Source organism: Aplysia californica, unplaced genomic scaffold, assembly GCF_000002075.1.
Source record: "Aplysia californica isolate F4 #8 unplaced genomic scaffold, AplCal3.0 scaffold00529, whole genome shotgun sequence".
Lineage (NCBI taxonomy): Eukaryota > Metazoa > Mollusca > Gastropoda > Aplysiida > Aplysiidae > Aplysia > Aplysia californica.
In genome coordinates this window covers 445,470-472,349 of record NW_004797799.1, presented here as the reverse complement: position 1 = coordinate 472,349, position 26,880 = coordinate 445,470, and the positions used below count along the sequence as shown (strand labels likewise).

The following is a 26,880-nucleotide window of genomic DNA, read 5'->3' as shown; positions in this document are numbered from 1 at the left end:
GGGGATGTTACAAGAAACACCAAATTCCCCCCCCCCCCCCCCCAACACCACATATACCACCTTTTTTATCAAACATCTATTGTCCTTGTCTCTCTTCCATCTTACTTTGTATTTTACTCTCCTGTAACACCTCAAATCTTGGCACTTATGGAACCTAAATGAGGTGCTAGTGCCATTAAACTCTTACTGAAATTAAAACTAAACACATGGGTCTGGGGGCATCATGATACAGAAGATGCAGAGTGAAGCCTGAAAGGTAAGCCCCTGAAGTCTAAGCTCATATCTCAAGTGTCAGGTAGCAATGGCAAAGTCCAAGTCCATGATTCACTATTTGAAGTTTATTCGCAGAGCATTATTCGCAGAGCATTAGTCTATCCATCACATGAAGGCACTGTGTTACCAAACACCAAAAGAATGGCTCTAAATTCTATGACACAATTGCATAAAGAGAGAGAAGCAACTGTAGACTATAATCTTTTGCCAAGTTGGTCACAGCGAGCATATACATCGACAAAACACGAATTGTTTGCATGAAACTGAAAGTAAAGTCCTGTAAGTAGACTTGCTTTACTACGGCATGATTGACACAATAACCATTGACATAATAAATTAATCAAAATTTCAGGACACAACCACTGTTTACTGAAAAACAGCATTCCTGTTAACCTACGATTAATATCCGTACTGCAACTGTAAAATAGTAATACCACCCTTACATTTTCCTTGATTCTAAACATACTGGCATCGGTAGCCTTGTGGTTAGGCTCTTGGGACTCATATCCATAAGGTCGTGAGTTCAAATCTCGTCAGTGACTCGACTTTGAGTCCTTGGGAAAGGCATTTTACATTAATTTTCTTCACTTCACCCAGGTGGGAATGGGTACCCAGACAGATATAGACAGTGAAAGATTTTCTCAGTTTGTTAGTGTTTGAGCGCTTAATTAGATATTTGCACTGTACACTTCCCGGGAAGCTGAGAATGTTTTTGAGTGTTCTATGGTCTGCTGGGGTAATAATAAACAGTGTAAAGCACATAGAGCTTGCTGTAGAGTGGGGTTATGCGCTATACAAATTCTATTAATTTGTTTATCTATTACTACTATTATTATTATCATTCTCCTTTGAAGCATATCAAAGAAGTCAAGATCTGAAGGTTGGGAAGAAGTACTAGAGCAACTTACTTCCTCTATGTCTACCACCCAGGCAAAGCTGTATCATGAATGTGTTTTTCTGCAGATACCTTAACACAAAAATGATGCCTTACCCTGGTGACACTAAACGCTAACAAGGTCACTGGGCGAGAAGCCCTGAGGGAGTTGATCTACTTAGGCCTATCATTGAAAGGAAAGCACACTGGCATCCTGGAGCCAAGTCAAGCAAATTTTACTGACATGCAGTTACAGAAACTTTGCAAGACTTGTTAACGCTGCATCTTAATAAAAATCAACTTCTACAGAAAGCCCTGATCTTCTTTCCTCTAAAATTTCTCAGTATCACCATCAAGCGACATTGCAAACCCAACTTGCTCTTGGCTCTTGTATAGCAATAGGTTTCTTTGTACTGTCATTAGTCCTGAAGTAAATGTACAGCAAGACTTCCAAGAGATCCCAGCAATATTAGAAGATTCAAAAGGACTTCTAAATTAACAGTCATCTCTGGAGAGACAAGGCAAGGTTGGTAGCCCGCTAGAATGCCCTGCTGATGGTCAACACCATGCTCGCTCGCACTGTAGTCCAGCACGAAACCAGCAGAGCTTAGAAAGCACACATCATTTACATAAAATAAATCCAACCACCACAGCCTACAAACCCTAGGGAACAAAACCACAGTCACCACCGCTTAAACTGTCTCGTATTTCCAGGACTGTGTTGGAGAGCTTAAAAGGTCATTGCATTGTATGACGTCCAATGGGGAATGGAGAGGGTAAATAGGAAAAGCCAGGCCAGGCCAGAAGTTGTGCGTCCTTCAGCTAGGAGAGACACAAGACTACTAACAATTTTAATTTTCTGCGATGCATTGGATCGTACTCATTTCCTCAGCATGAAGTGCTATACACAAGTCGCTGCCTTAGAATTGCAAAGTTCTATCTGACGTTTTTGGCCGTTTTGAGTTACTATAAGACATTTGAGGTCAGAAACCAAATGTTCTTTCTGCTCTATCAAAATAGTAAGCTTTATGAATAAATCTAAGTCATTTTGAGGTCGATTTAACATTTAGTAACATTTATTAACAAAATATTACAACATTATGCTGATCTGCCAATACTTCCTCCACAGGCAGATCTATTGTACAAGATCCATAATAAACAATCAAATCACATCAAATGAACCGAACAACATATGAACAATTCGATAGTAGCACTTGGCAAGAACAAATACTAAACATCCGGTATCAGATGTGTAGACAGTAACTGACATCAGATGACTACAATTATTTGGAGTGGTTACCAAGATATTCAACGTATTCAATTTAAAAAAGCCTGACAAGTTGAGAAGCTCAAAATTTTAAACTTCAAATTTCTGAAAACAAGGTACTTATCAGACAGAACTTTGTATTTCTAGGGTAGCATAGTGTCCAAACCTATGCCAAAAGAAATGCTACTTTATTCCAAGAGGTCACAACAACCAAGTCTTTCCCTCACATACCTGTTCCATGGTGGTGAAGCCCTGGATGCCTTTCTGGCCAATGAAGTACCATACGTCACGGAAGCGAAGGTTCTGGATAAGCCCGCTACCAATCTGGTTTAGGGAGTCCCTGGCACTCTGACCCAGCCTGGAGACACCAGTAGAAACATTTTAGATTATTTCTGTTTGTGGAATGGTGCCAGAACACTATACAGACAGCATTTGAATTTAGAAAAACTACCATGCAAAGCCAGTCATCATCATCATCATCATCATCAACTGCAACACATAGTTGTTTGTAACTCTTAAAACTGAGACACATAAAATTTTTTTTACAAAAATAGTCTGAGCTCCGATAGAAAAGTCCTTTTTAAAAGTTTGAAAACAGTGGAAACAGTTTTTTTACAAGTTCCCCCCTATGAAACAGAGAAATTGTCACCCTCGGTAAAAGAAAAGGCTCTCAAGTATTCCACTTTTAATTGCAATATTTTTTCTTAAGAGAAAGAGGGAAATATTACAGTCTTAAAAAATATCATCTTAAAAACAAAAACATAAAAATATCCAAAATTTAACAAATTTGCTATCACAAATGACTCCATCACAAAGCCAGATCTCAATTCAGTATACTTTCAGATACATTTGAACCAATGTATCTTTTTTCAACTGACACCATGTACAAAGGTTAGTAACTCAATGTTCATCAGGGTTACTCTTGCTGACCAGAGGAGGGTGAAAGATGAAACATTCCTCCTTGTTCCGTCTTAGAGATAAAATAAAAGCTCTTTTCAGCAACTTATCTTAGCTAAAAGCAACCCAATAATTGTGAGCACTAGAATGTCTGATTAAGAATAAGCCGCAAGCATATAAAATGTACATTAAAAAATTGCTGGCATATTTCGGGTGCTATCTAATCAACAGTCTGGGGAAAAAGGTGCAGAAAAATGATGGGTTCCCAACAAGCCCGAACCAATTACAACATTCAAGGAGTAACTGCAGTTCATCACAGAAATACACTAAATTAAGGAGACAGCCAAGCCTCGCTTTCCATGAATTAATGATGCTGTCTCAAGCCATACACAGGAGTTTTAAAAAAGAAAAGGCATACAGGGAAAAGGAGGAGAGATAAGGACCACAGATGTTTGATATTCAAATAATACCTTTGAGAGCTTGCTGAATTTTTTAAGCAGCCCTCAAAAGACTACAAGTTTGCACTTTAGAACAGGTCATATACACAGCAACTTAAACATTTCCATAACAAAATATAAATCTTGCAGCATCTGTGAAAAAGCAATTTCCACCTTGTGGCAAACCAACACACATGAAAGCAATAACCGTAACCTTACAGTAATAGAAGTTTACTTCAATAACAAAACAAAAGAGAAAAGAACTACATCCAACCCAAGAAAGCAAGACACCAATAGGTAAATGAACAAAGTAAGTAGCAAATCAACCTGGGCTCAAATGTCACTAAAGGAAACAACAACTCCATTATCCCAAAATAAGCACTAGCTCTGAACATTTTTTTACAAAGTTTCAGTAAGAGTTTTAGGGCACTTACAACACAGTTAGGTCCCATAAATGCCAAAGATTAAAGGAATTACGAGAGAGTAACATACAAAGAAAAGGAGAAAAGATAAGGATGACAGATGTTTGATAGAAGAGAAGGAGCAAACCACACCAGAGATTCCAACAACCATCCACATTGTACATTTGGTCTCCAAATAGGTGAAAAATTTAACTCTTGTACATAGTGCCTCAATTACTGACAGGAAAAATCATAGTCTTGAAAAAGGAAATAAAAATATAGTTAAACAATTAACATAAAAAGTGCATGTAGACCTACAGGCACAAACATCATGCACACTAGAATACTACATTTATCTTGAAATTTTATCATGACTATAAATGAACGTGATCATAATACACTTATAACTGGCATACTCAGACATACAAAAAAGAGAGAAGAGAGGCTAAATATTAATTTTTTAATGATTTATTCTCTTTAAAAAAAAACGTAATGCCATAAGTTTGAGAGAAAAACCTATTTACACAAAATCTTGCTGAACATTCACAATACATACAAATATCATACTAATTTTATAGAAATTTATAAAAACAGAGACCATACCCCTTGACATTTTCAGAATACTTTACATTGGAAACATTCAAAGTTTTATTTCATTGAAAAAAATAATAATAATTGAACACATGAAATTCTATTGGACATTTCAAGAATAACACTAAAAGACTGGTGAATCCCAGCAATCAACTTCAAAAAGACCCATGGCTTTTAATCGCCAATGATTAAATTCATGGATTATAATTTCTGAGTGTTCACAACTGTTATCATAACTGTCCAACGAAAAAAAAAGACTGCTGCCCAATAGCAAGCTCGTCATTGCATCATCTGGCAGGGCAAATTAATATGAAGAATTCTCATTTGTATAACTGGTGAACAAGACAAACGTCAACTGAAACCATTATGAGGTGCTGTCTCCATACTCACTGCATGCCTTTGTACTTATGTGCTGTTAAGCCACAAGAGAGCACATCCTTTTCTGAGCACATTCTGATTGAAATCACAGTTCACATTTTTTAAACATAAGTCACTAGCCATTGGCTTTAATTTTGTGTGTTTATGACTTGTGGCAGTTTTTTTCAGGCTGTGTAAAAGGAGAGAAATATGAAATCTTTCAACAAATTGAACCCCACGGTGGTCAGGCCAAATTCCCACAGTGCCAAAAACAGGACTTTCAAAAAACAAAGGTTTGTGTTATTCCCAAGCATACATACAAAAGCGGTTTGAAAAAGTGTGTCCTGTTATTTATGAAAGTTTAATATTACAAAGAAAAATAGTAAAAAAAAAAAAAAATGAAACAAATGTTCTCCCCGAACCTCAGGTCGTAGAAGTCATGTGAGATTCCACCCGTGTAAAACTCTAATTCCAGCAAAGATAATCCGATTGAGGAAGGCTTTCTGAAGATGTTATATAAATTTGACATTGTTTTTTCTGTGTCATTTTTTTTTTATCACACAACTTATCATATTGAGGAAAAAAAATTTTATGCAACTATTTACACAGGCCTACACTAAGGCCTGTAATAAAACAAACTCTATTTACTGATGTTCTTGCTTTTCTACAACCGCTTCACTTTCACTTCTTATGCCATCAGTTTCTTCAATCCTCTCCGCTCTAAGCCAAGACATCTTCCTCCCCCTTAATGGATGGTCCAGGTTTTGCGATAGCTCCCTGGCTATCACTAGAATCATCATGGTAATCTGGGTCAAGACTTGGTCTATGCATGAATTACTTGTCTCATCCTTTCTACCTTAATCATAAACACTAAATCCATCATCCTCAGTGTTGTCACGTGCATCATCGATTGCAATCAAAGAAATCAGAACTGACTTTTTTTTCTTATAAGATATGACAAGGCACTGATGGGCAATTGGCCATTTTCCAAAGACACTCCAGGTGTGAAATAAAAGAAATTATCGATATAAAAGAAATTATGCAAACACTACAAACACGGTCAACCTTTGCTGAAAAACAATTCGAGAAGATGCCGAAATCATGCGGATGTCATTGTGTTCAGTTAATGATGGTTTTTAATTTCGTTTTGCATGTATTTACAAATGACTATGTATGGATGTTGTGACTTGAGTGTGGGAGTTTATTGTGTCCAAGCCAGCCACTGAGAACAGCCCTTGGGAAATGAGTTGATTTAAAGACTCATTCATATTATTTACACAGTATTTTATTTTAATCCCCATTACACCACCAACTATTGAAAAAAAGAGAAGAAGTCTACGATGAGTCATGATGAAAATGCCACATTTCTATAAGAAAAGAAAAGGAAAAAGTATCACTGAAGACAAGTAAAGGCAGCAGAACACACAAGAGCTCTCTCCCATCAACCACACACCCGTGTTTCCTAAACTTACTTTTTTGAAGCGTCGTCAGCAACAACAGCAAGGACAATATCCCCGTCTGCCAGGGATTCCAGGAACAGCTCCAGGTCTGTGCTGTCTGCAAAAATAAAGGTTTAGGTGGGTGGTCACTGGGGTGTGTCCTTGAGCAAGACAAGACAACCTTAGGTCATAAAACAGGGTGCTGCACAGTGGTGACCAGTAATGGCATGTTTGTAGTATATCTGTCTCAAGCCATACATATCCATCATTCAAATATATCTTTTAAATACTTGTTGAATTTCTGTCCGAGAAACGGAGAATGTTTCTGAGTGTTTTAGAGTCTGCTGGGGTATAATAGTTGTAAAGTACATACAGCTATATAAATGTGTGTGCGCCTGGAGAAAGGTACCAAAAGTCGCCCCAGACCGTTTCGAGCTACAGGCTGATAATGACAAAAAACACTTTTTTTTACCTAAATATGTTTTCATAAAAAAATGATGATCCAACATTTTTTTACAATGTGTTCAAAGGGTTTTCATTGATTTGACTTCTAAATGTTTAATTTTGAATTACATTCAAACCTGCCCTGACGGCCACCTCTATAAGACGGCCACCTGTACAAACGGCCACTTCCCATTTCCCCCCTTGCGTTTTTTCTATATAATTTAACTGTGTAAAACGGGCACCTGTCCAACCCGGCCGCGGCCACCATATTTTAACACACAACCCATATCACACTAAGCAAAAACACCTGTCTTAGACGGCCATCTTAGTGACTCCATTACCTTTTGTCATAAATTGTGCATTGGCCCCTGGCGTTGTGGGCGAGCCATCATAATTCAATCACCTGTCATTGTTGTTAGGTAGTCCCTCCAACCGATCATGTTGCGTAGGCCCCTCCCACTATTGACCAATAGGTAGGCTACCAATTTTCAGCTGCTGGTGAGGTAAGCGTGAGATCCCTCATAACCCATAAGCCCCGCCCAGAACTCATACACAAATCGTAAGTGAGATGAGTGGTCACTGTTTACCCAGTCTGTAACAAAGTAATAAAGGACATCAACGTGACCTTGTGACAGAAGCGCCGCTCGCTCTCCGAGTGGTGGCGACCCATGTGTTTGTTTTAACATGGCACTCGATTCTTCCTTATCTGAAACATTTCGTTTTATTGTCCCCCTTGCGCTAACTCAGCAACAAAATAAAAATTACAAACAAAATACAAACTAACAGCAAAAACAACAACAATGCCGCTACTTTCGATTGGGACCTCAGATGGGAATGGTTTGTTTCCTTCATCTTGATCAGTCCTGCCTAAGATAGCCACCTGTCTTATACGGCCACTTTTCTCCTTGACAATGGGTGGCCATCTTACACAGGTTTGACTGTATTTTGAGGGAAGGGTATAATAAAAACAAAGAAAACTGTAAAATCTATTGTTGCAGCACATGTTCTCTTCCCGGCTATGTTTTATCATTGAATTCCATTCACGATATCGATGTCAACTGAATGCCATATTGGAAATAAATTTTCCATGAAAAAATGCATTAAAAAAATCGTTGCTTTCAAATTTTGTATGTGTTCTCACATTTTTAAAAGCTAATTTTCTCAAAATTATATTTTTATACCCTACCTCGCAAAACGTGCAATATCTCAAAAAGCACTTGAGATATCTAAAAAATTAAAAAACTCTCGTGTTCAGAATTGAATTTCCAATAAGGTACAACCCTTAACTCAAAATGGTGACAATCCGACTTTTGGTATCTTTCTTTCGGCACACACACAAATGTAGTTGTGTGTGTGGTAGCCCATCTGTTCGAAATGTTTGGAGCCCAGAAGAACGTGCTCTTTGCCAGGGCCACCTCCTCCCTTGGGGAGCGGGTGAGGCAGTCCAACCTCCCTGAATCCTCCCCGAAGAGATGCCACTACCGGAAAATGTAGTTGTTGTTATTATTATCTGTATGTTTCAGTATGTATCTTTTTATTTATGTATCTATGTACCATATTTATGTTTGTACAATATATATTATGCCATTGTAAACCAAATTTCCCCAGAGAAATTAAAGAGCAATTTTTTTTAAAAATGTTATTAGACCTCACTAGTTAAAAAAGGCCTCAATAATAAAAACTCACTGAGAGTGACATATGCAAAAGCACCGTACCGAAAGTGTATGTATCCATGTGAGTGACTTTGGTAGGCTGAAGAGTGTTTGGATCCAGTACAACAACGTTAAACCCACGGCCAGCATCATTCACATTGTTGTCCATTCGCCTGAAAATTTTGAAAAAAGTAATAAAAAACTGACCAAAGAATATAGGCTTTCAACAACAGTTAAATGAAAAGACAAAGAGAGCACCCGAATCCATTCTCAAAATCCCCCAAAGACATTCCATAAATATGATCACAAAAACTATCTTGAGTTAAAAGAAAGGAACTCATTCATGGTAATATATAAATCTATGAGACAAATTAATAAACAAAGTAAAATCAAATACCATTTGGCCGGAAGTGCATATCTGTCTCCCCCGCTCAATATCAGTCGTAAGACGCAATGTGCTATTATCAGCTATGAGGCTCGAAAGGCAAAAAAGTGACTTTTCATGAAATTTTTATTTTTTGGATCTATTGAAAGTTTGATGTCTTCTGCTTCATTTAAGATAAAACTAAACAACTATAATCCACAATAAATATTTTATTTTGGTTAATTTTGGGAGTGTGTATGGTTTGTTGAAAGCTTGGGTGATGAGATAAAGGAATTTGGACCTTGCCAATGTGCAGCTGTGAGATTATTTTTAGAACCATTACCTCATGACCACCTTTGCTTCAACATAAGATTCTCCACTAGTGGAGTATCTTTGCTTCAACATTCTTCATTCGCAACTATTTTTAGATTTGACCCCTTTTCGAGCATGAATGGTCACAAATGTAAACAACTCCGATTGGTAAAACGGTAACTTCTAGCTCACTTCAAGCTTGTTTACGTAAACAGCTTACTGTGTGGGTGTGCCCTCCTAGCTGTTATCATGCTGATCTTTCAGTTTTACACTTGGATTGACTTTGTTGTTGTTAGCGATCCAGTGGGATTGACTTTAAAAATTCATTTTTATTGTGCTTTAGTGCTTTTAAAAGGTTAATTAACCTTCTTCTAGACCTCTCAAAGCGGACTCCTTACCAAGAGGCCACCGAGGCGGTCTATGTGCATGTGTGTGTGAGTGTGTGTATATGTGTGTTGGTACGTGTGTGTATGTATGTGTGTGCGTGTGTATATGTATGTGTGTGCGTGTGTGTGTTTGTATGTGTGTGTTTATGTGTGACTGTGTGTGTGTGTGAGTGTGTGTGTGTGTGTGTGAGTGTGTGTGTGTGTGTGTGTGTGTGTGTGTGTGTGTGTGTGTGTGTGTGTGAGTGTGTGTGCTCTCGTGTGTTTATGGTGCTATTGCAAAAGTATAATTAGGTAGCATAAACACGGCACGTAAGCCCGACTCGCGGCCTTCCGGGCGCGTGGTTTCGATAAAATGGAGGCAATTCAGATCTCTTTTCTTTGCTCTTTTGCTATAAAACACCAAATGCTGAACACTTTGAAAAAATTCTGACTTTCTTCATTACAATAGTGTATATTGTTTGTATATCCCATTATTTGGAGCTAGAGAATTGCAGTGGAAAGGGAAGCCCCTCGCGGTCAGAATGCAAGATCAGCCGTTTCAAAATTGACACCCATGCATTCGAATGCTTTGCAGTAAGATTGATGATTAAATACCGTCTTTTCATTGGCGGAGAACTATACAGCTTTGAGCGTGGTTTCCCGTGGTTATTATTTTTGGCTTTTGGCGTTTGGATAGAAAACCTTTAAAAAAAAGCGTGTAAGTTTTCGAAGATCATTTTAAACACAAAATGTGTAAAATACCGGCTAAAAAAGGTACCAATGGAAAGAACAGTTCTTTTTCCATTAGAATAAAGTCATCGGCTCGGAATTATTTCGACTGAATCCTTCCGCGAAACTCCGGGGAGCACTCAGTATACTACAGTATATAGGCTACTCGCTCGCAGCGGGGACCAATGCGGCGCCGGCCGAGACAATGCTCGGTGTTTTCATTCAAATAATGACAGATCATCGTGTTTGAGGCAATAGAATACTGATTTGTAATGATCTCACAGTCTTGAAAAAAATTATGCTTCATTTCTTTGTTATAATGATGGTATTCTCTTAATGTAGAGATGTTTGGTGCGCTTGGTACTCTTTTATTATCTGTCATTCATGGGGTTCCAGCCAGTTAGCGACTTCAGCAATATTTGATTATTATGTTAAATTGAAACAGCTGCCATTCTCCTCAACATTGACTGGGAGGTAAAAGTATGGTACCAAAATTCTCAGGAGACATAGGCTTTTCATAAGAAACAGACGAATTTGACATACAGTTACTTTGAAAGTTTGGTGTCTGGTACCAAGTATAATGCTAATATTTTGTTGCATTTGACATGAAGTTCATTCTCGTGAAAATTTTGTTTTGTCCATAAGTTCTTTCTCTGTACATGAATAGTTTTCTACTTCTGTATGTTACCTTGTAGTGGCATAGCCAAGACAAATGCTAAATTTCAAGTCTGTATCTCAATTCTAAGACCCCAATTGCTATGGAAACATGTTGCTTAACTTCAGAGGCCATTTTCTTCTTTTCGTGTTTCCTCACCTCGCACAATTAAAAGTTCAGTATTTTCGTCAAATATGGTCATATTTACTTCATTCTTGTTTCAAATTGTAGGGGACAGGTGACAGTTTTTGAAAATGATGTTAACTCAATTTTGAAATTTCCTTCATATGACTGATATTGACCGGCAGAGACACATATACACCATTGTTATAATCATTGTTTCTTAGTCATCTTCCTCGGACAATTGTCCTTGGACTTAACCACGATTAAATAGAGTTTGAATATTATCAGTATAATCAGTAAAGAGAATAATTCTCCTTTGTCAAGAAAATACTTTCTCACATTGTTTAACTCTTTTTGTCCTGGCCGTACCCCCACGGACTCTGTACCCGTCCTGGAGTCGCAACACCAAATGAGTTGGAATTCAGGGTGTATATATATTTCAAAGTGCAGTAATTCTTATATTCACTCTTAGGTTTTAAGGAAATTTGGCAGTTATATTCGAAATTGAATGTAGTTTTTGTAAATGTATGTGGTTAGGAATTACACCAATTGCACCATGTAGATTTTGAGGTGTATTTTCACCCTCCAACTTGACCCTGATTGCCGCGCCCACGACGTCCCCTTGGATTTATAGATCTACCACTACCCATCGGTACTGCACAAATTCCAGTACTGACCCCTTCGCCATGATTTGAAACACTATTAGATGAGTCTAATTCCTGTTCGTTATCATCCACAACGGAATTTATGGCATTTGAATCAGAGTCACTTTCATCAAACTAGACTCACACTGTGCACAAAATACACTTCTCCTTCGGCGTGCACGCTAAATCCACTGCAGGACAAATCTACTTTCAATACTTTCATGATTTTTTATCTTGATCGAGATATTAGATCTAGACATCCACACGAACACACTGAACACAAAATATCCTTCGGCGCAGACGGCACTCCACAGTGAATATACAATGTCGAAGCAAATGATGGCAATCGCTACAGAAGGACTGAATTTAACTTAAAATGGGCTTTCTTCTTACACATTTGATCTTAATGAAAATACAATAGCGCAGCACTACGTTTCAAGTTATGAGTACTGGCAAAGTTTCATATTTTTTCATTGGGTAGTTTCTGAGAATAAACTGTAAGCAAAATTTGGCCTTAGTACCATTAGTAGTAGGATTACAACTAGCTGTTTGACGTGACCGTATCGCTGTTCAAAGTTTACTCGTAGCCCGGACTGGTCCTCGTTCCGAGTATACTCGTAGCCCGCATAAAAAGAGTTAACCCAGTATGTGTATGTATGGATGGTGCTAACAAGCATGTGACTATCAAAGTAAAGTGTATTTCCCTCATGTATTCATGCATCATGATGACCACAGCCCACCGTTTCCCCCTTCCTGGAAGAATATAGCTGCTACCACACTGTGACCCTAGATGTTACCTACCAATAAGAATAATCTCCCCTAACTGAAAAAATCAATTGGACTAAACCCCTGCGATTTGTAACAAGTAAAAAGTCATTGATTCAACTGAACAATGAAGCTAATCCTAAAGTGAAGAAAGTAATCACTGTAAGTAAAAGGTGGACTGCTTTACCCCCCCCCCCCCCCCCCCCCCCCCCCCGAACAGGATCAACCAAGCAGAAAGATGGTGATTCTCAATGATGAAATATGTTTCCTGCAAGAGAACCAAACTCATACTATTTATACATATAGAGTATCCTTACATTTCAGGTCAAGGGATACGTACATAAATCCATCTACGCAGATGCTGGGCTTCCTCAAGTTGCCTTGACCAGTGTCTACAGCCACAGCCACACTCCCATCAGCACACGACTCTCGCAGTCCACAGTTGTCATGGCGATCCCCCAGCTTAATGTTCTCACCTCGCAGGACTTCTGGCATTGTGTTCTCCATGCTTACCTTGCTACCCACTGGGAAACACAGGACACATAATGAACCGTACTGACACTCACAATAATTTCCTCGCTAAATGGTGGCTTTTTTGTACTACAATGTGCTTTCACTTTTTTGTGTGGCAATGGTGTCTTTCCATGCGATCACACCATGTCTGTATGTCACCCCACACATCAATAGATTGTGCTAGGAGCAAGAAGCAGACCACAAATTGTTATTAATTTCTTCAAATCTAAAGGGTTGGGTGTTACACTATTGCAAAGATGTCAGGAACACAGCCCCGATTCAGCGGTCGTTTAGTTTCGTCAGACCGTACGCTGCTAGGTCAGCATGACCGGGGTCAGCTGCCGGTCAGCCTACATGCGCTCACTCCATGTGCGGGTTACATACCATGGCAGTTTTACAGTTTTGCTTCAACGCTCACAAATGAAAGCAGAGCTATCAATATACACATAATGTTCCATCTTTGAGTTTCTACTTTCAATGTACAGTTTGTGAAAACGCAACGAAGATATCTAGTATAGTTTTTTTAACTGCATGTGATCAAATACAGGTGTCTTATAGGTGGTAATTAAGGTAATATACATCAAATTAAAAGTTATGTAGCTATCAAAGTGGCGAATGAAATTCACAAAAACTCGCTCTCAATAGAGACAATCAATGTGGGTATCTACTTACCAAAGGACATCAATGTTGGAAGATTAATAATCAACATTTTCGCATTTTCGTTCAACAGTCAAATTAGTCGGGCTTGAAATGAAATTCACATTACAGTATTTTTCATTAAATTAATGACACAGATCTATTTACACATTTTGTACAGTAGATCTATACTGCACTTATCTATGGCGCCGTGCGTTCATAACAAATGCTAGTTTTTCCGTATTGTTTACGATGCCTTGAGCCCGCTTTTCAATTTTCGAAATAGACTGGTGACAGCTTTCGGTTCCTTATTCTCCATGCAAGCCCAAGCCAAAGCTGTGTTGTGCCATGAATGGAATGCAATATTGTTCTAAAATATGCTGTTTTGAATTTTCTTTTTTGGAAAATGTCTTCTGTACAGCTTCATGTAGGCCCTATGTGTCTATTGCTGTCTGAATTACTGGAATAGAGGTTTTCGGAATAGGTGCGCTGTGTGAAATGTCATTACGAATTTGACTGTATACTTGGTTGAGAGAGTCAAAAATCAAACCTATAGTGTGCTCTTTGTCAACAATGATTGGATCATAAAATATCCCTGTGCAGTGACTCACATGTCCTAGCTTTTATTTCAGCCTCTGTTGTACTTAGTCACCTTCTTAAACCCGCAAACGCGACAAAGTCCATTCAGGGAGAGGGCATGTCTCTCGTGTGTGTGTTCCATTGGGAGATTTCAGTAAACCTGTTAGAAATGAATCACGGGCTAATGGATTCTACCTAATATCGTAACACGCCTCAGTCTACAAAGATGAAATTAATACACATTAAGCAAAAATATGTCTGCCTTTCAAAGAAACAACAATCTATGAAATTAACGGAGAACTGTCGAACTTAGAACAGCATAGAATCCAGAATACACAGTTGCAGGGGCCAAATAACAAGGCACTGGATGAGAATCAGATGTAAGCGACTTAATGTTGCAATAATTATTCTTCCAACAATGATGAAAATTACACACGTAAAGCACAAAATGTCATCAGTGCATATACCAAAATTTGTTGAGATTGAGCGGGCACTTTGGAAATTTAAAGTTAAGTGAAGCACACACATATTAAATTCAATGAAATTCAGAACATTTTGCACACACTGTAACATCGGCAAATATCGTCGCATTGAGATCGGGTTTTCACAGACTGAGAGCGGGGAATCTTGCTCTTTTCTTTTTGTATGTAATAATTCGTGGTTAGAGTGAGGATACTGTCGATAATTAGGGTCAAATGTGTCGATAACGCCATGACCTGCCCGCCTGTAACTGATGTGCAATGGAGCGGCCAGTGAACCCCACGTAACCCAGCACGGAGCAGTTCGGACGGAGATTTAATATGACTTCCAGATGTCGCTGGCCTGGGACACTAAGAGGCACGATTTCGGCCAGTTTTCGGCGCAGTGGGAAGGACTGAACTTAAAACATTTTCATTTGCTTGTCTTCTTGCTTGAGAAATTTACGGCAGAGAAAAAGAAAGAGTTTGGGTCAAAGAGAAGCACACCGATATAGCAATAGTAATTTAGAGTTCAAAAAACACAAGATCGACAGACAGATTTATAGAAAGCGTAGTAAAGAAGTAGGACCCACTAGTACTACTTTCCAACCATCCCCAAAATAGCTTTAGTAACTGGACATTACAAGTTGGAAGGATGTTAAATAGTACATTGATCACAGTAAAACATTATCAAGGCAGATATCAATCAAAGCAGTTATTTCAAGGGAGGGGGGGGGGGATTCAAGATAAGCTTCACAGAAAATGATATTTGCAAAATAAGATAAAATGTCAAACTTTAGGAGCTAGGAAATCTATCTGAAAATCCCATTTGATAGACACCCCCCTGAGAAATAGGTTTCAGATTTCTTACTTGGAAAAGAGAAACATCCAGCCTTGACAATCGGAGGTGCAAAGGCATCGTCTTTTCTCATTTTTTTGCCTTTGTACTGAAAAGAAAAAAAAGAGAAAGGAGGGCAACACAATTAATTCTGCTGGGGGAAACTCATTTTCTCAACTCAGCAATATATGGACTTTAATTTAAAACTCATAAAATCTCACAACATGAGTCTATGTTATTACAGTCCATTGTTGATAGCCACAAAGAAGTATCTTTTGAGCTAAGGGCACTGGGTTTTTTATCTTAGCCAACAATGCAAGTCCTTGCACAATTCAAAGAGGATTGTTTCTGCCAAGTTCATTTTCTTCCTCTGAGGTAAGTGACCACCCCCTTAATGCTGTGCTACCTATACACATTTGAATAGCATCAATCCTTTCAGTTTTCAACCACAACTGAAGAACGTATGTTGACATTTTTTTAAAAAGTGGAATTGGAAAGCAATGGCTCAGTTCCGGAGTATTTCATCCAGACCTGCCACTCTATGAAATCTAAAAATCAGGATTTTAGAGTAAAAAATTCAGGATCTTGAGAAAAAAATCGGAATCAATGTCAAATCAGTCATGTTTTAGAGTAAAAAATTCAGGATCTTGAGAAAAAAATCGGGATCAATGTCAAATCAGTCATAAGGGGCACTGGGGAAGGGTTCTGGTTCCCTTTCATGAGGCAAGTATGCAAGACAAAGCTTTTGCAGGAATAAGTTCACGTTTGGGCTTCAAAATAAAGGTAAAACTGAAAGACAGCATATATGTACTCAAGTCGGGAGTTGGATAGACTGGGGGAGCGCAGGTTGCAGTAAAGCTGAAACTCTTGTAGTCTTTAAAATAGCTGACACATTTACTCTAATGATCCAGGAAAAAAGTCAGCGTTTTCATACAGTAACAACATTCGACTTTCATCGCGTATATATACATATATATATATATATATATATATACATATATATTATATATAGGTGCCCTCCTAAAAAAAGATCACGCCAACGTTGTTCATTTATTTTTTTTATTCCTTTCCCTTCAATTAGTAGGACCTGTATCACGGCATGCACTTTAAGCCCAAGTGTAAAAAAAAATACCCCCCTCCCCCACACTGGTCAAGTCCCGAAAAACACCTCTACCAAAGCGACCGCTGTGAATGAACCTTGTTGATCTCCACAGCCGACGGTCCCCGACACATGCGCTACTCACATGTACGAGGTCATGTCATGTGATGCGAATGAGCGTTTGAAAGTTTCACAGACAGGTCATGACGATGGGTCCGACTAACCAGAACTCAGACGAAGCTCGCTTTTAAAGCAATGGCAGAAGAACAAATAGATTATTCTAAGGCCCATGTCATAATTGTTAGAGTAATCAGGAAACCATCTGAGAATTCTGGGTTATAAAAGCAAAAGTAGATCTTGAGCGTATCCAATCCAAGTCGGAATTCAAAATCGATACTCGAGATTTTAGGTGAAATAAGGTGTGTGAGTCATCTACTAGATTCGGCATAGATGCTTTAGAAAATAGCGTTCTAAGTTCCTGCCGATAAAAAGTCCAATCAGTGCTTCCAAGCAAAAGAGATTGCAGAACTTTAAATATTTTTTTCTAAGAATCGGATGCAACAGACGCAACGACAAAAAATCAGGAGACTTGTGACTGAAATCGGGAAAATTGGGATGCTTGAGATTTGGGGCAAAAAATCGGGATATCCTGATTAAATCGGGATGAGTGGCAGGTCTGTTCATCCTAACAATACATAGCAATTGAAACCTATGATTTTATAAATTCTTAAGCTCAAAATCATGAAAATCTTGCTCCATCGTGCTCTCGAAAATACTGAATGCTATCTACACTTAAATTTTGATGACTGGAGAATGTGTGGTTTCTTCTAAAAAGTAACATAAAAGTTGGCCCTACCAGAATGATATATTTAAATAGAGGATGACCATAAAACTCAAACCATAATTAGGTTCAAACCCTGTACATCAACGATAAGCCAAGCACATCAACCAAAATCACTCCAGCCGCCAGCTCTTAGGAAGGAGAAGTTGAGCCTTCCAAGAACAGTATCTAATAACATATGAAGTTGTTTTATCTCCAAAATACATCCTCTTAATCTCACCTTTGCAGATGCACAACCATACAGGAGATATGAATGAGAAGATAGCAAACCACACAGTACCACTGCAATAACATGAACATTTTGCTGAAGTTTTTGTGTCTCACAGTACTTTTGTCAAACAAAATAGAAAAATTCGACAAAATAGAAGGACATAACACTCATTGATTAGATTTATACGACAGTAACAATTCGAAAAACACAAAAGTGTCAAAAATTGTTGTAGGCTGGATGTTATTCCTGAGCTGTGGTACATGGCACATCAGCACAGCAACAACCATATATCGCAGATTAGGACAACAAAAACAAACACCAAATAAAAGTAGAAGGAGCAAAAGAGTACTCCTCTGCACTCATTATCTTTGCATACCGACAGAGACAGATGAGTACACACGAAAACAGGAGACAAACAACTGTCAATGAGCTTACGTATTCAATGGCACTTCCGGATGTCAGGCCCCGGTGTCCGATCATGATAAAGTTGTCTCTGAAGCCAAGCTGAGAAACCAGGGAACTGCCAAACAGGGACAGCCAGTGGCGACCTGACTCTTTCAGACTGGTGGGGATGTAAAGTAAAGAAGTTAGGTGTGGTAAAGAAGGGGTGAAGTGGAGGGGGGGGGGGGGGGAGGGAGGAGAGGGAAGAAGAGTATGGAAGGAAGAAAATGAGAGGAGAAAAAAATTAAGCACATTAAGACAAGTTTGTTTTGTTGCTTTCGTAAATGAACTTACGTGCTTTAATCATGAAGTATCTGTTTATCAACAAGAAAAGTGTCTGAGGATAAATATCAAATTAAATAGTACTGTTGTCAAGCAAATCTACCTGGAAGTAAGTCATTAAGTCTGGAAGATTAAGCTGTCTTGAAAAAAGAAGAAGCAAGTATCAGTGTTGAAACATATAAGTTCCAGAAGTCATGACACTCACTTGGTGGAGGCGTCGTCAAATGTTGCTAGCATGATGATATCATCCTCTCTGGCATCTTTCTTTAGGAAACGGAGAAGAGAAGATTCTAGAAAAGACAAAATAAACAAACATATAGACTTAAATTTTCAGGGTCCTAGGAGATATTATACAGTCAAACCTGCCCTGATGGCCACCTCTATAAGACGGCCACCTGTACAAATGGCCACTGTCCATTTCCCCCCCTTGCGTTTTTTAAATATAATTTAACTGTGTAAAACGGGCACCTGTCCAAACCGGCCATGGCCACCATATTTTATCACATAGCCCCTATCATACCAAGTAATAACACCTGTCTTAGACAGCCACCTTAGAGACTCCATTACGTTTTGTCATTAATCATGCATTGGCCCCTGGCGCTGTGAGCGAGCCATCATAATCCAATCACTTGTCGTTGTTAAGTAGTCCCTCCAACCGATCATGTTGCGCAGGCCCCTCCCACTGTTGACCAAAAGGTAACAAATTTTCAGCCGCTGGTGAGGTAAGCGTGCGATCCCTCATAATCCATAAGCCCCGCCCAGAACTCATACACAAATCGTAAGTAAGATGAGTGGTCACTGTTTACCCAGTTTGTAACAAAGTAACAATGGGCGTCAACATGCACTTGTGACAGAAGTGTCGGTCGTTCTCTGAGTGGTGGTGACCCATGGGTTTGTTTTATCATAACACTCAGTCCTCCTTGTCTGACGCATTTCGTTTTATTGTCACCCTTGCATGAAAGCAGCAACAAAAGAAAAAATAATAACCCAGCAAAAACAGCATTTTACAACAACAGCAACAACAATGAAGCTATCTTCGGTTGGGACCTCAGAAAGGAATGGTTGGTTTTCTTCATCTTGATCAGTCCTGCCTAAGACGGCCACTTTTCTCCTAAACAATGGGCGGCTGTCTTACACAGATTCGACCGTATTTAAAATGATCAATTGGATGAAATTATGATTTTCATTCCTAACAATCAGAACTGTCCTATAGAATGTAAGTAATCACTGTCAAAATACACAAATTGTTTCCAACCATGAAGAAGAACTGCCATACTTAACACTCTCCCACATTCCCAAATGTTCATATCTTCAAGGCACTCCCCTAATGAGAAAAAGATATAAAAAGCTGTTCTTTCAGAACCCAAAGTAGACTATTTTTTTCTTTGAAATCAAACCATAACGCAAATTTACATCCAAAATCAAAAGAACAGCACAACCAAATTCAGTATTTTACATTTTTTAAATGGTTTTTAAGTAAGCATTTTACAGCACTTGCAACACACTTAGGTCATAAAGAGCCAAAGATTAGAGGTGTTACAAGAGAGTAACAAACACAAAAAAGGAGAAAAGATAAGGATGACAGACGATTCATATAAAAGGAGTAATCTACACTAGAGCACCCACCAACCATAGCACACCAAAACTGAGAATGACGAGTCCTCCAACCATTAACAAACACAAGCTACACATATAAGGTACATCACCCAGAGCAGTAGAAAAGACAAATAAAAACACTAAACACAATATGACATTGAAAAACATACACATGATCTACCCTGTGAAATTCTTTCCCCAACTAAAAAAGAAAAAAAAACCTACACAAATAGACATCAACGTGACTGAATATTTTAAGGTACATACCATCCACGTATGTGTCAAAAACGTTTACAGCTTTGACTGCTTGAGATTTTGCTGAAATAAAAGGAGGTAAACAGAATCAAAACTACAATATATTCTTGAGGCAATTCAATTTCAATTTTGTGTCGTGACAATGGAATCCAATTTTTTGACATATGGAGTTACTGGTGTAATCTAAAAACTTGTTCATTCGTCTTGGCTTTTGATGAAAAAAACCCCCATTTATCTTGAACAGAAGAGAAAATAATTTCGATTAAAGGAGGTAAGGGTTGTCTGGTGTCAGAGGAAAATTTGAGAGAAAACGGCTGCCAAAGTTTGGTGACTTCCAAAGCAATAGTGTCATTGCAAACTGCAAATGTACATTCTTTTGTGTGTCTTTGATCAAGGTTTTTCTCTTTTCAGTAAAATCCACACAGAAAAGTGTTTTGAAATTGGAATGAAAGATGCTGAGCACAGAAAAGAAAAAGGCTCAAAATTACATTTATATAACACAGACGCATGCTCGATGTGCTTTACAACCATTAAACTTGCAGTACATAAAACAAGGATCAAGGTAAAGGGCATTAAGGAATAATTTTCAAAAGCTATCAAATCATGTGAAGGCCCTACATCATCTCTTATATTACCTGCATTTTACAGCAATAAACATGAAAAATGTAGTCTTCTAAACCAAAACCCAGGTAGATACTACATATTTTGAGGAAATTTTTTTTTTTTAATGTCTCAAATAAACTTTGGATTTAGTTCACGTTCACTGAAAAAAAAAGGAGAGGGGAACAATACTCGATGTAATTAAAATTACTTATTTTCTAATATTTCTAGAAATATCCATAAATCTAAACAATAACAGATGCCGTCACCAACTTTCGATAGATATATACTCACAGTCCACTAGGAGAACATTGAATCCTCGTCCAACATTCCTCATCTCACTACTCATGTACCTGAACACAGGATAGAGGGAAAAGAGAAAAAAAATTGTCAGGTAAACACTATAACAGCAAAAAAAAAAAAGAAAAAGAAAACAACTCACATCCAATATTTGTTCAGAAACTGATATTTCACTATAATAAAAATCCTAATACTGATATCAGTAAACATTAAACAAATTGAAATACAGGAAAGCATTTCTTTCAAAAAAACAATTTAAAAAAGACAAACTCTAATAGTAATAGACCAACATTTCCAGAAAAATTGTGGTGATGTGGAGTAGTAATGATATTTCATCAATATAAATGAGCGGCTACACAAACACCAAACAGAAGTTGTAGCTGTATTCTATGCTACATTTATTTCATTTAAACAGCAGTTTGTGAAAATAGTAATACTGTTAAAATAGTTCAAGAGAGCCACCCAGTGTTGAGTAGAAAAGTGCTCGTCTTAAACAGGTGGACATCTTGGACAGTGTCATTGTAATACAGATAAAAACTCAAGGAGGGAAATGGTAGACTGTACAGGTGATTGTCTTGGACAAACAGCCCTTAGAGCAGGTTCCATTGTATCTATGTTCAGGCTCAGGCAAAAACTCACACATTGCCCTGGAAACACAAGACCGGCCCACGTCCTGTCTCCGGAGTTTTCTCACCAGACCGGATGTAGAAGGAGAACTGGTCCGGGAGACACTTCACGTCACACTCATCTGATCAGACCAAACAGTGGCAATTATCCAACAGGTATAACAACGCTTACAACAATCAATTTTGAACAATCCAATTTTTGTCCATCTAAAACATATTAACTGCTCAGAGTGTAAGACTCCGTCAAACGTCACTTTTCAAAATGGTGTAAGATGGAATCTTACGCTAAGCAGTCAATATATGTCACAATTTTAAATGTAGCATCATCTCAAACATTTCAAAAAACAAAGTTTAAACCTTTACCTTACAGCCTGCAGTTTCAATCTTTTTTGGGGGGGTCTAGTTGTGCTTTTTAGAATAACTTTACTTCCCACAAACAGTTCCTTACAATTCACAAAAAGGCCGAGATAAAATACAATTCTTAAACGACTAGTTTTCTTCTATATTTTTTAAATTTTTTTTATTTTTTTTTTTGGGGGGGGGGGGGGGGGAACTGATAACAAATTGTTATATTTGTCAAACATTATCTACCACTCTTAAAGTGGTTAACTTTTTACTGCTTTGAACTAGACTGTAAAAAGTACAAAAAATCCATCAAAAGCAAAGAGCTCCTTTCAACAACAAATCATGAGTCCACAATACACAGAAAACAAAAACTGTATACCTCCCAAAGGTTCTTTTAAAAATAAAGTTGTCTTGACTCTCACATAAAAAATGCATAACACATTTCAATGCTGATCTCAATAAATAGCATGACAATATACAGTCGAACCTGCCTTAACGGAAACCTGTGTAAAACGGAAACCTGTCTTAACGGAATCTCCTCGCTCAGCCCTTGACATATTCCTCTTTAATTACCTGTATAAAACGGAAACCTGTCCAATGCGGAAACGGAAAGAAAAATCGGCTCCCTTCCCAGGGTTTTACCCGTCTAAGACAGAAAATGCTTTGTCCGCTCAACCCTGATTTGAAACAAAACTCGCAAGTTTGGTTCCGCCGGCTCTAAACTTAATGCTATGGCTATGCCGCTGGGCAAGGAAGGGGAGTAGGGGTGCAATTAGAGGGTAGATGTTACCCCATCAGGTGAGCCCTGAGTGATGCAGATGGTCAGGGTGGTGTGGGTGTGAAATCCCACGACTTTCCGTGAATGTGCTCGAGTAGCGAGCCACTACGGAAACTTTCCTGGGTAGCCAGAAGCCAGAGGTGTGAAATTAGACTGACCAATGCCTGATGTCCTGATCGTACGGCCAGCCGAGAAAATACTTCCTCGAATCGTTGTTACATGAGGGCAGTGAGGGGTGGCATTGGTGGGTGGGACTATGGGTGGAAGCAAAGGAGATGTTTAAACGTTTCTGTTTTTAATAGGTCAGACAGTGGTGGTAATTGGATAAGTAAGACTGACGCATGTCATTATCAGACAGGATAGCAATTGAGAGGTGTGAAATTTTGACTACTGCTTGCCGATTGGACAGCGATCCTTGATCCCACCTGTTAGGCCTTTGAACCCCCCCCCCCCCCCCATCTCCCCCTAAATTCCCCTGTCAAAGACGGAATTTTTTTCTGGCTCCCTTGCGATTCCGTCTTACACAGGTTCGACTGTAAATCCAAAACAGTCTTAATAAAAGCGGTTAGATTTTTCATACCATGTTAAAAAAATGTTCATAACTTCTGTCAAATCTGTTGTCCCAAACTAAATAAAATGGCCATGTCAGCATTTCAACATGTTCAAGATCGATGTATGCAGTGTCAACATAATGAGAGTAAAAATAGTAGTAAAAGTGAAACACAGCATGTAGTGAAAGTATTATGCTGAAAATGGAGATTAGAACCATAACACAAAAGACGTATTCATCATGTAGAGTAAGCATTAGTTTGAAGGTGGTGATTAGTCATTATTATTAGAAGTCTTGACTATACAAATGCAATATTCATCAGGAAGGAAAAGTGATCTGTTGAAAGTGGCAATTAGTCATATTAGAGAGTCTCAATTAATCAAATGATATGATGTTGTTATCAATCCAGAACCAGTAATGTTGAGCAAGTGTCATATTGAAAGCAGAGATTAGCAATTTCACCTAAATAAATAAACCCAGTACTCACAATTGAGATTATTGAGCTATAACCAGCCACATCTATTGGAACAACAACACATTTATTTTTTCATATTTTTGGTAGAGCTCAGTCCAAAGATAATAAAACATCTGTAACCCCTGAAATTTAGTCTTCTTTATAACTTTGATTACTAAATGTATAGTGATACAATCTATAATAAAGCAAAAAAGCTTTTATCCAGAATCTAACCAATAAAAATTTTCAATAGAAAATGGTAGAAAAACAAGGACAGCATATCCTGTAAAAGAAAAAGGAAGATAACAAACAGTCAACGACTAGCTCTTGGTTAAAAACCAAAGAAAAAGGAACATAGCAAACAGTCAACGACTAGCTTTTGGTTAAAAACCAAAAAGAAATGAATTTTAAAAAATCATATTTAACATGGAAGAACTACAAACAAAAAAATCAGATGGGAGCTTTTAAGCTATAAAATAAAGACCCAATTCTCTTAAGAAATAAATTACAAGATCAAGTATTTCATACTTGAAAAGTTGTAGAACAGCATAGAAAAGGTTTACAGGAAAATGTTGAACAAAAAGTGGTCCAACATTCCTTTCTGCTGCAAGGTGCAAATATCCTGATGGCCTCTACATTAGAAGACACAGTGAATAAACCAATAAATAACACTAAACAAAACAAAAATTCATCCCCTTTAAAAGTTGGGAGTGTATTGTTGTTGGCTCCGAGTTTGAAGAGGAAATTATAATCAAACCAGTCCATAACAACCAGCCATTGCCAGGAAAAAATGGTTATCTTAGATAGGTGATCCTCTAGAACAGAACCATCATAACATCGAAAAGAAACCAGGGGTGGGAAGGGAGAAATGGTCATTGATACTGTTGATTGTCTGGGACAGACTGTCGTTAAAGCAGGATCAACTATATTATAAACGTTGAAAAAAACAAAAAACAAATGCTTTCACCACTAGGGAACTGTAATACTCTTTGAGAACCAGGACACAGACCTTTGCAACTACCAAAACCAAATGGATTATTGTCTACACAACCATGTCACCAAGAAGTAAAGAGCCACTTGAAATTCCAAATTCCATCAGGGGACTCAATGTAGTGGAGGGCAGTTAACACATTGCTTTAGTACTTTAGGTCAGACTAAGGAATTCAAATAACCATACCAATATGTACAATAACAAAAGAAAAAAAACAAACACAAAAAACCCCCAAAACTTTTACCTTTCCATTCTAACCAGGAATATTGGAAGCAATAAATAATTTGGCCACAAACAGAACAGGCCACAATCCAATCAGCAAATAAAATCTCTTTTTAAAGTGAACAAAGATGGAGTGGACTGCAAAGAAGCTGACTACCAAAGCACACAAGAAGAGCTGAACTGCACATAACAGTCTGTCATACTGAGTTGCCACTCCAAAACAAATATCAATTTCCAACACAGAATTTTCACTGAATTTGTTTTACTTTTGAGACGGGTGAGGGGTATCCCTCTGGCAAAATGCTTTCTATAACTTTTTAGTTTTCACTAAACTTTCTTTGTTTCGGGAGCAAGCAGTTTGAATAATCCAGTTCCTCTTCGTTAAATCATATATTCAAGAAAACACATTATCTGGGACTTGTGGGAGGAGTCAGCTTCTGAAATGTCAGTCCAATTCAACTAAGAATGGGGATACTTCACAAACACCTGCATAGCTTCTGCAGTAGATGTTTCTCTTTACTTGACCCCACCACATTCTGTTTTTGTATTAACCGGGTTTCACTGCGTGTGTTTCACACACAAGGACTATGGCTGTTACAGACAAAAGTTTGTACCCTGATCAGAAAAGCATTCGAAAAGTCACAATAGAAATAACATACTTAACGCAGCCTCATTATGAAACACCCATATGCAAAGTCTGAGTTGATGATCTCTCCGAAAGATGACAAAGTGTAAGACATTTAAAACACAAAGAATACCTTCAGAACAGCAGTGAGCATGTAAGTATGTGCTTGTGTGTATGTATGAATATAAATATACATGTATGTGTGTTTGTCTTTGAGTACATATGCGAGTTGGTGTGTGTAAATGCGTGTGCATGTGTTTATGTACTTCTAAATGAGTCTGTGTGTATTTGTAGAAGTTATTGTCACCATAGCTCATCCAGGTAGCACAGAAAAAAAAGGGGGGAAGCTAACTGCAAAACCTTGAGAAATCTATTTTGAATTTTTTCCAATTTTCCAATTCTATAAGGTAGTAACCAAAGAGCACGCAAAAAAATAAACAACTCAGCAGAAAGGAAACTTGATCCAGACCAGAAGATCTGAGCAGGAATCTAGCAGACAGGCAAATACGAATGTCTCGGCTCATCAATCCTCATAATATATTGTTCACTTTTACTGAAAATTATCAAACTTGCTGAGATAATTGCCTTTTGTAGTAGCATATGAGCGTGTGGGACACATTTAACTTTTTCAGTTGGTAGAAAATTTTGAATTTTGCCCGGGTGGCAGCCGAAGCCTACTCTTATAAATTTTAGACCACCAAGGGATCTTTAATGTGCGCAACTTGCACACAGGCCCTCCCTCAGAGATTTTTCGCCCTCATCTCAGAAGGCTAGATATAGACCTTTCCTACCAGAAGATCAAGGGTGTGGCTGAAAGACAGCAGTAAGAAGGTGCCAAGGAGTAGCGGTAGTAAGGCTGCAGAAATAGTCAGGAGCCCAGAGGAGGAGGCAAAGGAGGTGAGGGGGTGGTGGCAGAAAGAGGAGACGAAAGCAGGCGGAAGAACATTGCTAGAGAGCAGGAAAGGGTGTGAAAGGAGACAATTTTAGAGAAGAAAATTTTTTGACCGACCCAGGACCTTTGAATGAGAGGCCAACACCTAAACCTCTAGGC

At 38.2% G+C, this 26,880-nt stretch overlaps 1 protein-coding gene across 1 annotated transcript in view; it reads right to left on the bottom strand.

Annotated features, from left to right (window-relative positions):
• LOC101852263 (protein O-linked-mannose beta-1,2-N-acetylglucosaminyltransferase 1) overlaps nucleotides 1-26,880 on the bottom strand; it is a 56,646-nt gene that overhangs the window by 20,945 nt on the left and 8,821 nt on the right. The window contains exons 5-14 of the mRNA XM_035971884.1: nucleotides 21,878-21,986; nucleotides 21,233-21,291; nucleotides 20,351-20,401; nucleotides 18,693-18,777; nucleotides 18,200-18,326; nucleotides 15,647-15,722; nucleotides 12,930-13,113; nucleotides 8,696-8,805; nucleotides 6,570-6,654; nucleotides 2,646-2,772 (exon numbers count right to left, since the gene is read on the bottom strand). Coding sequence (XP_035827777.1) covers nucleotides 2,646-2,772; nucleotides 6,570-6,654; nucleotides 8,696-8,805; nucleotides 12,930-13,113; nucleotides 15,647-15,722; nucleotides 18,200-18,326; nucleotides 18,693-18,777; nucleotides 20,351-20,401; nucleotides 21,233-21,291; nucleotides 21,878-21,986 — 1,013 coding nt within the window. The remainder of the gene's footprint in view (nucleotides 1-2,645; nucleotides 2,773-6,569; nucleotides 6,655-8,695; nucleotides 8,806-12,929; nucleotides 13,114-15,646; nucleotides 15,723-18,199; nucleotides 18,327-18,692; nucleotides 18,778-20,350; nucleotides 20,402-21,232; nucleotides 21,292-21,877; nucleotides 21,987-26,880) is intronic.